General features: G+C 47.5%; 2 protein-coding genes across 3 annotated transcripts in view; one reads left to right on the top strand and one right to left on the bottom strand.

Annotated features, from left to right (window-relative positions):
- The window catches only part of LOC120977186, a 41164-nt gene that overhangs the window by 18392 nt on the left and 9618 nt on the right, over nucleotides 1-13154 (bottom strand). The gene's annotated exons all lie outside the window — the stretch shown is intronic.
- Nucleotides 1653-7408, top strand: DPM2 (dolichyl-phosphate mannosyltransferase subunit 2, regulatory). 2 transcript variants are annotated; one of them, XM_040404992.1, is made up of 4 exons: nucleotides 1653-1740; nucleotides 1820-1909; nucleotides 4666-4768; nucleotides 6424-7408. In XM_040404992.1, exons 1-4 carry the CDS (start codon nucleotides 1738-1740, stop codon nucleotides 6480-6482), a joined length of 255 nt encoding a protein of 84 aa, XP_040260926.1. In that variant the 5' UTR covers nucleotides 1653-1737; the 3' UTR covers nucleotides 6483-7408. The 2 variants fall into 2 exon arrangements, with proteins under 2 accessions (XP_040260926.1, XP_040260925.1); XM_040404991.1 differs by lacking the exon at nucleotides 1653-1740 and having other exon boundaries at nucleotides 1747-1909.

A 13154-nucleotide genomic window follows, 5' to 3' on the forward strand; every position in this document is an offset into this window, starting at 1 on the left:
TAATGTCAGTCATCAGTCCCTGGGTTGTTGTCTAGAGTCACGTTGTCACTGAGAGGGTCACATTTTTTTTACTTAAATTTTGAAAATATCAAATCTAGTCTTTACGATGTATTCTCCTTATCTTTGCTGCTGTTTTCACTCACTTTTTAGTTTGTATTTACTCTGCATTATAAAAAAATATCTATTTTTTTGCTGCCTGGAAACCATCAGCAAGCTGGCCCAGGGTGTAACCCGCATCTCTTTGTAAGGCCTCATGTACACGACCGTTGTTTTGGTCCGCATCCGAGCCGCAGTTTTTGCGGCTTGGATGCGGACCCATTCACTTCAATGGGGCCGCAAAAGATGCGGACAGCACTCCGTGTGCTGTCCGCATCCGTTGCTCAGTTCCGTGGTCCGCAAAAAGAATATAACCTGTCCTATTCTTGTCCATTTTGCGGACAAGAATAGGCAGTTATATCAATGGCTGTCCACACGGACGCCATCCGTGTTTTGCAGATCCGCAATTTGTGCACCGCAAAACACACAACGGTCGTGTGCATGAGGCCTAAGGCCTCTTGCACACGACCGTGTGCTGGCCGGGCCCGTGCTGCGGACCGCAGATTGCGGTCTGCAATGCACAGGCACCGACCGTGGGGCAGCCGCATGCGGATCGTGGACCCAATCACTTGAATGGGGTCCGCGATCTGTCCGTTCCGCAATAAGATGGAACAAGTTCTATTTTTTTGCGGAACGGAAGCACGGAACGGAACCCCACGGAAGCACTCCATAGTGCTTCCGTGGAGTTCTGTTCCGTGCTTCCGTTCCGCACCGCATCTCCGGATGTGGATGACACTATTACAGTGCACTGTGACTGTCACTGTTGCGGGGGCACTGTGTATGGAGGTTTTGTGACTGACACTGTTATGGGGACGCTGGGAGTGTTATGATTAGTATGACACTCCATAGGACATTCTGGATGAAACTGTTACAAGACCTTGTGACTGTCACTGTTATGGGAGCACTGCGGATGACACAGTTATGGGGGTGTTGTGACTGTCACTGTTATGGAGCACTGCGGATGACACAGTTATGGGGGTGTTGTGACTGTCACTGTTATGGGGGCACTGCGGATGACACAGTTATGGGGGTGTTGTGACTGTCACTGTTATGGGCACTGCGGATGACACAGTTATGGGGGTGTTGTGACTGTCACTGTTATGGGGGCACTGCGGATGACACAGTTATGGGGGTGTTGTGACTGTCACTGTTATGGGGGCACTGCGGATGACACAGTTATGGGGGTGTTGTGACTGTCACTGTTATGGAGCACTGCGGATGACACAGTTATGGGGGTGTTGTGACTGTCACTGTTATGGGGGCACTGCCGATGACACTATTGGTGGGTACTGACAACATATGGGCGTGGTTAAACAAGTTGAGGGCGGAGCTTTTGTTTTTCCTTCTATTTAACCAGTATATAGGACATAACAATTGTATAACCAGAAAAAGTAGCTATTCTAAAAAAAATAAGTAAAGCATATGTCACTATAGATAAAGTACGGAGCACATACTGATTTTTCCCAACCTACTATACACAAACCCTCCCCCCGCCTGGCGTCATTTTGGTTCGTTCCAAGCCTCTGCGTCACATACGAGCGGAGGACAGAACTACAATCTCCAAGAGCCTTTGCGCCAAGCGCGTCTTTTGATTGGCTAGCGTAGTAACCCGGAAGTATGGGGAGTGAGTGACGTCTCAGCATGGTGAGCCGGGAGCGGGGTGATGGAGTACGGGACGTGCTCTATTATACGGTTATCGGTAATTGTCTGTGTTTTGTTGCAGGCGACCGGGAGTGACCGCTTGGCCGGGGCCGGGCTGGTGGCGTTTAGCTCTGCGCTCTTCCTGTATTACACTGTATGGGTCATCTGCCTGGTAAGTCCTGCACTCACAGCACTGTGCGGGACCCAAGGAGCCCCTGCACCCTTGGGCTGGGTAGAACTACATGTCCCAGCGTGCCCAGACAGTCTGTGGATACCCAGCTGTTTATGCACTACAACTCCCAGCATGCTACAGTGGGCAGAAGAATGGATACTTATGTAGTCAAATGTACTACAAGTCCCAGAATGCTGTTAGGCTGAGGCTTTATGAGTAGTGTTGAGCGAACTTTCGGCGTCATCGAAGAATCGCGTTATGGATTCTAAATTCCGTTACGGTCCGTGGTAGCGGAATCCATAACGCGATTCTTCGATAACCCGAACTTAAAACACAAGTTCGCTTTATGAGCATGCTCAGACAGGACGACTCCTTTTTATGCACTACAACTCCCAGCATTCTGCTTTTCCTACAGTTCTGGCCGTAGGGATGCGCAGATCATGCGAACGCGTTAGACTCCATTGGACGTCAGCGTGAGTGAAGTTGCAGTGCCATGCCATGATTGGCTGCTGTGGTCATGTGACTTGACGCCTCAGTGGATTTGACATCGTAGCAGGAAGCCCCCCATGCCCCTGGTGGAGATATTATCCGTCAAGCATGGCCATTGAGTTTAACCCGTTACATACCAATGTTTTCCATCTCCAATCTGTTCCTGTTCTTATGACCACTGCAGCCAATCGCTGGTGTTGTGCTGTATACTGCTGAGGTCAGTGATTGGCTGCAGTGGTCACAATCCCGAGAAAGGGGGTCCCCAAAGTCGTGCACATGCATGACCACTGCTTCATTCACGTCTGCCGGACTGAAGGAGATGGCCGAGCACTAGGATGGATAGGGCATGAGTGTTTTTATAAAAAATAAAAAATCTTTAACCCCTTAAAAGGGTTATCCGGTAATACATACTGACGACCTATCCTCAGAATAGGTCATCAATATCAGATTGACGGGGGTCCGACAGACAGGACCCCAGCTGATTAGCTGTTAGAAGACGACTGGTGCTCCGTGAGCGCCGCGGCTTCTTTCTTGGCCATGTGACATCATCGGTCACAGGCATAATTGCAGCTCAGTGAATGCGGCTGAGCTGCAATACCAAGCACAGCCACTATACAATGTATGGCGCTGTGCTTGGCGAGCGGCCGGGAGCCCGCTGAAAACCCCTTAAAACCAGTCTATGACGTCAGCATGATCTCAGATTCGCCGCACTGATTGGGTCCCAATGATCTTATCGGAGGCTGGGAAAGCCCTCTGCAGTCAGCTCTGGGGACCTAAAAGGGCCCCTGGACAGTGAGTTTATTAAGGGCCCATGCACACAAACGTATGCCGCCTGTGCCGTGCATGGGAGACCGCAGTCCCCAATGCGCGGGCACCGTCCGCGTGGCCTGTGCTGACGGATGCAGACATATCTAACTTGAACAAGTCCGCGGTTCATCCGCACTGCAAAAAAAAAAACAGCGCTCTCTATTTTTTTTGCGGTGCGAAGTCACGGACCGAAATGCCACAGAAGTGCTCTGCACTGCTTCCGCTCCATGACTCCGCTCCGTCTCTTCTGGATTGCGGACCCATTCAAGTGATACGGTGCGCACACGGCCGGTGCCCATATATATCGCAGGCCGCAATACTGGCAGGGCCGTGTGCATGAGCTCTTATCCTGCACATCAGTGTTGCCCTGCCTGTGGCCTAGAGATTAATGTATTGGCATACAGCAGGACGCTAATACATTATCAGTATAAAGTAATTATGTGGACTGTCATTCCTTAAAAATATGGAAAAATCTATAAAGAATAATATATACAAAATAATATAAAATATTTTTATGTAATAAAAATGGAATTTAAAATTAAGAACAAAAAAGCTTTCAACAAATGATTATTTGACATAATACTATTTATTGTGCATACTTAGAGCAAAAAAAAATCCAAAAATTAGGAATCCATAACCTGAACAACTCATTCAGGGTGGAATATGTACAGTGCAAACAGTAAAGTAAAAAAAAAAAAAAATTTAAAAATAATTTTTTTTATTTACGAAGCAAAAAAATATATACAAATGACAACGTATTTCAGGTGTACTCTCAAACGGAACCACAAAACAATGTCATTTCTCCTGCATAAACCTAGGCCCCCTATCAATGGAAAAAAAAGGATGGAATGGCAAAAACTGAAAAAAAATAAATAAATAAGGGGTTAAATCTCATTCACTAATATTGTACGTGATACGTGAATTCACTGTAATACACGTTTTCTGCAGTATGTCCACATGGGAGTGCATTCAGCTGAGGCGGGTTTTCAACCTGTGGCTATAAAATAGGAATTTCCCCATTCACCGACAGGAAGCGGAGATCTTGAAAAATGCAGAATCGAACCACAGAGTCGATAACGTTCAGACGTAGAGAGGATATGCTGCGGAAGTGCGAGCAGAGTGCCACATGCCGGCAGAGTAGGGTGCCCTTTATAAACAGTGGGTGACAAAAATATATGGGAAAACCAATATATTTGCCCAAACACTTTAACTGCTTGTTGCCCGACGACCCCGTAGACCTGCTCGGCCAAGTGTGCGCGTGTTTTCAATGGGGTCAAGAGAATAAGCTGATGCCAACCAGTAGCACTTATCTCCCTGAAACCCAACATGGCCGATCCTTCTTTCCCTGGTCCCCTGGGGTCACGACACCCCCATACACATGGGCACCTGCGCTGTGATGTCACCCATCGGTGCAGGGAGCCGTTCAGTTGTTAATGCCGCCTCCTCTTCTCTCTTTCCAGCCGTTCATTGACAGCGACCATGTGATTCATTCCTTCTTCCTTCCCCGCGAGTACGCTGTGCTGCTGCCCCTGTTGGCGGGGCTCATTCTCCTCCTTCTCATGGGTGAGTCGCGTCGTATGCCAGGGCTGGCCGGACCCCAGGTTACCAGTGTGACTATACATTTACTGTTGGCGCCTAAGGGAGCCTGTTAACGCCTTTTCACGTATTAAACAGTTCCCGGTGCCCTGTAGGTGACATACACTGTATGCAAATCAGGTGAAAAGAGCCAAAGGGGCGGTGCCCACCATAACAGTCCATAGATACCCCGTCTACACTGGGCCTCGTTCGTCTCCTCTGCATCTTCTATCCACTCCTTTTGGCTGTCGACATTACTAGAGGAAATCCTGCGCAGGCGTACTGCTGGACTTGTTGCGTGCCTGTGCAGTCAGTACACAGGCCTGTGCATATGCAGTGAACCCGATGACACCGCTGCCAACAGAGGGTTACTGACCGCACAGGTGCAAAACGGGTCCAGCAGTGCGCCTGCGCAGGATATCTTCTAGAGGCTTGCTGACTTAGGGCTCATGCACACGACCGTTGTTGTTTTGCAGTACATTTTTTACGGATCCGTTCCGTATCTGATTTTTTTCTTTTTTTTTATTCTCTGATTTAAGTTCTCTTCCGTTCCGTTATTCCACAAAACGTATCCGTATGGTTTCTGTATGCGATTCGTTTTTTGCGGATCGGAAACAGTAACTTATTAATCACCAAACACATGAGCAGTATGGGCTGGGCATAGCATTTCTACAGTATGGATCTTCAAAATACGGACGACATGTGCGTGTGTTCCGTATTTTTTGCGGACCCGTTGACTTGAATAATAGGACATGCACAACTTTTTTGTGGAACAGAAATACGGAATGCACACAGAGTACCTTCCGTTGTTTTTGCGGACCCATTAAAGTGAATGGTTCCGGCTACGGTCCGCAAAAAAAGAAAAAAAACAGAGCGATAAGGAAATATGTTTGTGTGCATGAGCCCTTAGAGAGCTGAAGGAAAGACGCAGAAGGTACAAACGAAGCTCAGTGTAGATGGAAGTGGAAGGACGGTTAGCCCTTGGGACAGCGCCTTTGGCTCATTAATTTGCATATAAAGTAATAAGAGACTCCCTTTAAATCATTTTCACGTTGCTTGCCTACCGCTAAATAATGGCCGGGCCTGGCTGCTGTAGTCTATAATCAGTTGTAGGGTATTTGTCTTCTCGGACTGATTACACAGGAGAGAGCTAAATTTGTGGGGTTACCCTGTTGCCAGTGGTGTTGGCCAGAAACCCTGCCTTCTGACCACCCCATACATGTGCTCTGAATGGGGAGAGGGGAGAAAGCAGCTGCCTAGCGTGAAGGATTGTACATGTTGAAGTCCAACTGCCCCACCCTTATACTTCCACTGACATCTGCCGTTGGGTCACCCCTCTACACACGAGATCAGGGGTCAGCACCGTTGTACAACTACAACCTCCAGCATGCTCCATTCACTTCTGGGGCCTGAGAGGAGGCATCCTGGGCATTGTAGTTACACAACAGCTGGAGGCAGCTAACGGTCAGGCGTTACTCCTATTGGGACCGGTCACAGGGCAGCCACCAGCCGTGCTCCATTACATTGTGTCTTAGAGGTTTTCCTGTTTAAATAAAGTCAGTTTTCCATTACGAACAGATCGCCCGACGTGTAGATGCGGCTCCATATACACAGCAATGACATGTTTTTATCTCTTCTCTCAGGTGTCTTTGTAACGTATATCATGTGGAAAAGTCGGAGTCCGAAAAATAAGTCCCAGTGAAGACGTGCGCTGGTTACTGGACCCTTTTTATGTGACTGATATCAGCTGCAACCGTTTCCACCCCCCCTGATGACAGCAGAACTGCACATCATGGGATTCTATTCCTCTCCATTATAATGCTCTGATAAATACCGCCACCTGGTGGCTGAACTGTGTTATGACCGGTGCAGATTTAAGATTTTTCTTTTTCGGAGATAAAGATCTGCCTTTGCCCTCAGATGACTGTTTATGATGCTTATGGACCCTGATAGAAGCCCTCGTGCAGTTATTGGACAGGAATAGCACATTGGTTATTGTATAATACATACGTTATTGATTAGGTATTAAAATGCATCGAAGAAGGGACAAGCTCAGCTGACTGTAATGCTAACTTTCGATCTGTTTCATTCTGGAAGAAAGGACTTTTAATAAATCTATATGCAAATGAGCAGTTAAGTGCACCGACCCAAACCGCTCTGTGCACTTTGGCTCCTCTTGCTTTCTCTTCCAGCTTCTCCCTTTCCGTCTTGATTGACTGGACCAGGTTCTTGCAGAGTCATCTCACGTAGCAGAGGAAGCAGGACGAGCCAGGGTGCACCGAGTGTCTTGGGCCCGCCCTCAGTGCACTTTACTTCTCATTTCACTGTGGATTAAAAATTAAAAGCACCTTTTTTTCCCCCAGAATGAAGCAACGGATCGTTCAGTGAAAAGTATCATTACATTCGCCTGAGCTAGCCCTACAAGACAATGTGCCGGTGAATTTCCTGGCAACATTCCCTTTAATTGAAAATAATTGTGCCCCACAGATGACGTCGGTCCCTAGTGAATTAATAGGCAGCATTAGGATATAGCTGTTATTTCCCCCTCTCTGTGTTCCGACCACTGAAATACCATGAAGGGAAATGTAGCAACCAATGCATTTGTTAATAAAGGATTCTTATATATTGCGGGTATATATAGATATTTTATGTTCCTTATTTATTTTCCTCCCAATATTCTGTGCGCTAAGCACATCAGCCATGTATAGCAGGACCAGGACTGTCGTTGTGTCACAGAGTCACCCGGGCTTCGTAGAAATGCATGGCTCCTGCTCTTGTCTATCGCTTTAGCTCCCCCTCAGGTGTTTCGTGGAATTACACGCAATGTCTGATCTATGGCAACGTCTCCATGTTAAGTTTTATAGCAGTAACTGGAGGTCCAGATCAATATGGGGAATTTTCTGCAGCTGCTTCCACTCTTAAAGGGAAAGCTCGGCAATGACTGTGGACACCCTATTTCCTGAGGTCCAAATCGATTGGCTATTCAGCACGACCCACTCTACTGCTAGGATCTAAGGTTCTTTTTTTTTTTTTTTTTTTTTTTTTTTTTACAGGGTCATAGTACTGTGGGGAGATTCCATGTTATATGTGGATCCATATCTAAAGCACGGACGTCTGGAGTGGGCATCTGTGGTCTGTAATGAGCTATACATGGTGGGTTAGCAGACCTGAGTCTCCGATATTAACTCCTGGGGGGGTTCATGACCAGTGGTGTACCTACCGTAAAGGCAGGGCATGCAACTCCTGACATGCCAAAGTGCTCACCTGCAGCAGCCACCAGGGGGAGCTCAGTGCGTACAGATTATGACATATGGCAGTTAGCACCCCCTAGTGGTGGATTACATACAGCTGAGTAAACCACAGCTCACCAATACACCTGTTTTATAAAAAAGAATCCAAATTTTGGGTTTAAAATAGGAATACATAGATCTTAGTGGGGCTTATCTTGAATTTTGCTATGGGACCCCATAATACCTATTTTTGCCTCATTCAGACAAAATATCGCCCGTATGGTTCCAGCCATTGTGCCCGCAATCTGGCACCTCCAAAAACTGCGACAAACCAAGCTTTTCTGTACACATGTCCTCCTGTATATAAGGGGGTCCGCCTCTACACTGGGGTGACGTGCAGTCAAGGATGGCTACGGATTCCGGAAAAAGTAGGACACACGGAGCAAGCCCCCGCTGATGGTGCGTGACCCCCCGTTCCATGTTTTGGGGGCCCCCGTGCTTGCTTATTACCTCTCTGCTGTGACTGATCGACAGGTACCATATGTGATGTGCTAGGAAGATGCAAATCTGAAGGAAATTCATGCTTCACCCGTTGCATCATGCGGAACTGCACAAAGGGTTAACGGTAGACCTGCATTATGCCGTACAGCCAAGACGTCATTAACGAGGCTCCCAGTGCGTCCCTTTGGTACGGGGAGCGATCACTGCGCCTATTTGCACGCTGATTGCTGTAAATAGAGCCAGGGTTATAGCGTCCCGGGGGAGAAACGTTTACAGGTCCTGCCCGCGTCTTACTGTGAGCGAGGGACGAACAGGAGCTATACAATAGGATTTTCCATCCTCGTCACGACTAATATTTGACAGGATGGTTCATTGTGTGTCAATGTATTCTGCGGCTCCCAGGGGTGCATTGTGAACCCCAATTTTTTTTTTTTTTTTTTAAGGCAGGAGCCTCTATATTCACTGCATCTAAAGAGGAGGTCTGGGAGTATAAATACTTACGGGAATACGTACACGGGGTTTACATGGCAGAGACGCCACGCTGAAACCTCTTCCCATTGTTTTCAATGGCAGTCGATCCCGGTCCGTGGGCGGGGCGTTTTTTTTATTATTTTTTTTTTAATACATGTGGTTTTCCAGACCGCACTAAAAATGTCCATTCTTGGTGCGGACACCAGGAAACTGCATTCAATGTAGCTAAACGGAGAGTGGGACTATAGCATTACACCTAGAGGCTCTGCCAGGTGTGATCACATTCACACTGCCTGGACCTGTCAATCAAAGTGCAGCAGTTGCAGAGAGAGCAGAGCCTCTAGGTGCAACGGCAACTCCCCCCTTGCTCCTAGAGGCTCATTTGCCTATAGTATAACATATGCATCATGAACATGGGACCAACACAGATTCCTTCAGCTGCCAAGTGCACATGTAACAGGTCAGCCAGTGTCATAGGTACAAAACTGCTGACAGATGCCCTTTAAGCAGACCAGGCCAAGCATTTCTTTCTCCGACCGTTGTTTGGATGACCGCCATGTAATGCTACCTATGGCCTCTAAAGGGGAAACGTCATTCTGCGTGTCCGTGGGTGGTCAACGGAGCTGGACCTGCTGGAATGTGATGGCATTGTGTAGTAGTAGCTTGGCTGGACATATTGCTCGTCTGTGGCAGCTCACTGGGGTCTATGTATGAAATCAACATGATCGTGTAGCTTCCTTGCAGATTTGACCCTTTACTGAAAGCAGTGGATGACGGTGGTCTTCACCACTGAGCTGCCTGATGATGGGAGCAAACGTATGAGTCAGTATACTGGGACTTTGCACCCTTTGCTTTCTGTATGAAACGACGCTGGCGGAGCCGTTGCACATCGTCAGACACAGGGGATCCACAACAAAGCTGAACTGTCACTTGGCAACCTGACTCGGGCAGGAACCTCCATGCTGATTTCTGCCTTTCACCTGGGTCTCCCTTTACCTGCAGCCCCACCCTCTCCACCTCAGATCATCTTCACATGGATCTTCTGCAAGGTTCTTGACTGTTTTGACATTTGATCCTCTTTCTGGCATATGTAACCCTTGCTAAACCAGCTTTGCTTGACCAACCTGGATTCACCGGATGGGCCAACCATGACCTTCATAGCTGACAACGACCACCCAGCGATTTCTAACCTGTTCTCTCTTAACCTCAAGATGAGGACACGTCTCATTTTATTCTTCTAGTGTCTTCCTTGAGTCCCTCTTCTTTCCATGTGATGGATCTTGAGGAACCATTGAATTTCTATTTCTCCCAGCTTCTAGAATGATCGCTGTCAACCCCGGCGTTACAAATGGAGATCATTAACAAGATCAGATCCCAGACGGGAAGCCGAGTGTCCGTAAGTACGGTTCCTAGTGGTCCATTTAGATGTTTTTTGTATCTGGCTGTTCCGGGAATTGGACATAACCTCTTGGTTACTGCATTACATCCGCATTAGAGCTGCGACGTGGCCTCTCGGGGACCTCTAATGTAGAAAATGCAGCGACAGTAAAAAGTTTTAACTCTCTCCAAACCTTTCCTTTTTACGTGATGCCCTATAAAGCCTATGAATAGGGGGTCCACCACGTCCACCCCTCTGTCGTATGTGGGTGTGTACTATGTGAATGTAGGGTCGCAACTTTCCCCCCAGAGCTGACTGCATCAATCACTGGAACCAGTCCTATAAGGCGATGGTCATCTGCTTTGGTGACCCATACAAACTGGAGGTGTTTTTGTATAGGAGATGTATGAAAACGGGCGCCAAGGAAAAATGTCAAAATCGGTTCACTGGTTTAATTGTCCAAAGGGTGTCTTAAAAAAACGAGAGGTGGAATGGTGGGCACCTTATATAACAGGGATGCTCAACCTGGGGCCTCCCAGCTGTTGCAAAACTACAACTTCCAGCATGCCCCAATAGCTGTAGGGCTGTCCAGGCGGCATGTTGGGAGTTGTAGTTTTGCAACAGCTGGTGGGGGCGCAGGTTGGGGATCCCTGTTGTTATAGAAGTATGGTTCTTGCCTAAACAGGGAGCTGGGAGAAATATTTCATCATGGTGGAGCTTAAGGCTAAAGGCACACGATCAGGATTACGTGCGGAAAATCCGCACCGTAGGTCATGTACATTGTTTTCTATGAGACTTTGAAATTCTCAATGCACACAATGCGGATTTTGACCTGCACCAAATCCACATACAAATTCGCACCAATTGATACGGATTTGCCTGCGAACACCTGCGGATTCTCCGAACATGAATCCTGAACGTGTGCCTGTACCCTAAAGGTAATCTGTCACCAACGACCTCCCTATCCCCTGATTAAAATGCTGTTTTTCTTTTGTTGATCCGAGGCTCCGTTCCCAGGTTATGATACTTTTTTCTTAATATGCAAATTAGGCCTTGGGTGCAATGAGGGCATCACCGTTGCTCTTGGTGCACCCAAAGCCCTGCTCATTTCTGCGGCCAGCCCCTCCTTGGCTGCTTTGATTGACCAGGCCTGGCAGTGGCAAAGCAGCCAGGGAGCGGCTGACCACAGATAGGAGCGGAGCTTGGGTGCAACGAGAGCAATGGCGACGGCCTCGTTAATAGAGGGACGTCCCTTGATCAGGATACTGAGTGGAGAGGGAGTGTAAAGAGCGTCTCTTGTTTTGGAGGACCTGGGATGTCTGTGAATTACGTGGACTTCTCATTGCTTTTACTGGAAGCTGTGTAATGCTTCACTTCACCATTGGGGGCGCTGAAGAGATATTGAACACTTGTTACTGGCTATCACCACAAATTGGAGCTGATCGCTGGGGAGGAGCTGCAGCGGGGCACCTTGCAATTGGCTTCTAGTTGAGGAACCGTTCTACAAAATGAATTGTGATAACTGGACAACCTTTTTACGTTCCTCGTGAAATCTGCATGTTCTCTCCATGTGATGCTTGGGTTTCCAACCACACTCATACATACATACCTGACCAAGGTTACTCACCTCTGGTCCAGAAGACCAAGCCTATGGATGGGTGGGTGTAGTGGGAACCCCGAAGGTTGTGTTCCTGTTGGTTAGGCTGTATCTAAAAACTCACTGAAAAAAGTGGCCTCAACGGGTGGAAATGCTCCAGACACTGTAGCGCGTCTATAACCGGGGGAGCAGTTCCTCCGCAGATAACGGCAATCCCCAGCAAACAATGCGTACAATGGAGGATGCCGGGGCGGACCGCATGCACACAAAATGATACATTGTGCAGATGAAAAAATATATAAATACAAAAATCATTGCAGAAAATGCACCAAAATGATACACAACTGACAATACTAGCTAATACCTCAAGCTGATGTTAAAAGCTGAGAACTTAGCCAATATCTTCCAGTCAGGAACATATCGGAGCCCCTCAGTTGCATATCATTTTGGTGATGTCACCTTTGTTGTAGACGTTCTCTTGCCTCATCTTCTCCATTCACACCAGACCGCCATGATGATTTTTCAGCCATCTCCCGTCTCTGCAGAGATTGAGAAACAGACATTAGTTTCCCACATCTCCATCATCTTCACATCTTCTGGACACCCCTTTCCTGCCACCCCCAATACTATACTGCAGAAACAGTACCCCTGGGAATACTACTACCACACAGATAGTGCCCCCAATACTGATACCGCTGTGCCCCCGATACTATACTGCAGAAACAGTCCCCCTGGAAATACTACTACCACACAGATAGTGCCCCCAATACTATACTGCAGAAACAGTCCCCCTGGAAATACTACTACCACACAGATAGTGCCCCCAATACTATACTGCAGAAACAGTCCCCCTGGAAATACTACTACCACACAGATAGTGCTCCCTTCAACAATTATTGGCACACAGTGCTCTAAAGAATAACTGCCCAGACACTAATAGTATAAAGATAATGTCCCCCAAAAATAATTGTGCTAAGCTGATACTGTGGCAGGGTGCCCCCCAAAGTAACAGTGCTCCCCAAAATCCCACCAATAGAAATAATTCTCTGCCAGATCACACTTAGTAGTAATAATGCCCCCATAGTGCCCATACTAGTAATCATGTTCCTCATAGCCCCCCAGTAGTAGTAAAGCTCCCCATAATACCCCCTAGTAGTAATAATTCTCCCTATAATATGACAGTACATGAAATACCCC

The sequence above is a fragment of the Bufo bufo genome, chromosome 8 (genome assembly GCF_905171765.1).
Source record: "Bufo bufo chromosome 8, aBufBuf1.1, whole genome shotgun sequence".
NCBI lineage: Eukaryota > Metazoa > Chordata > Amphibia > Anura > Bufonidae > Bufo > Bufo bufo.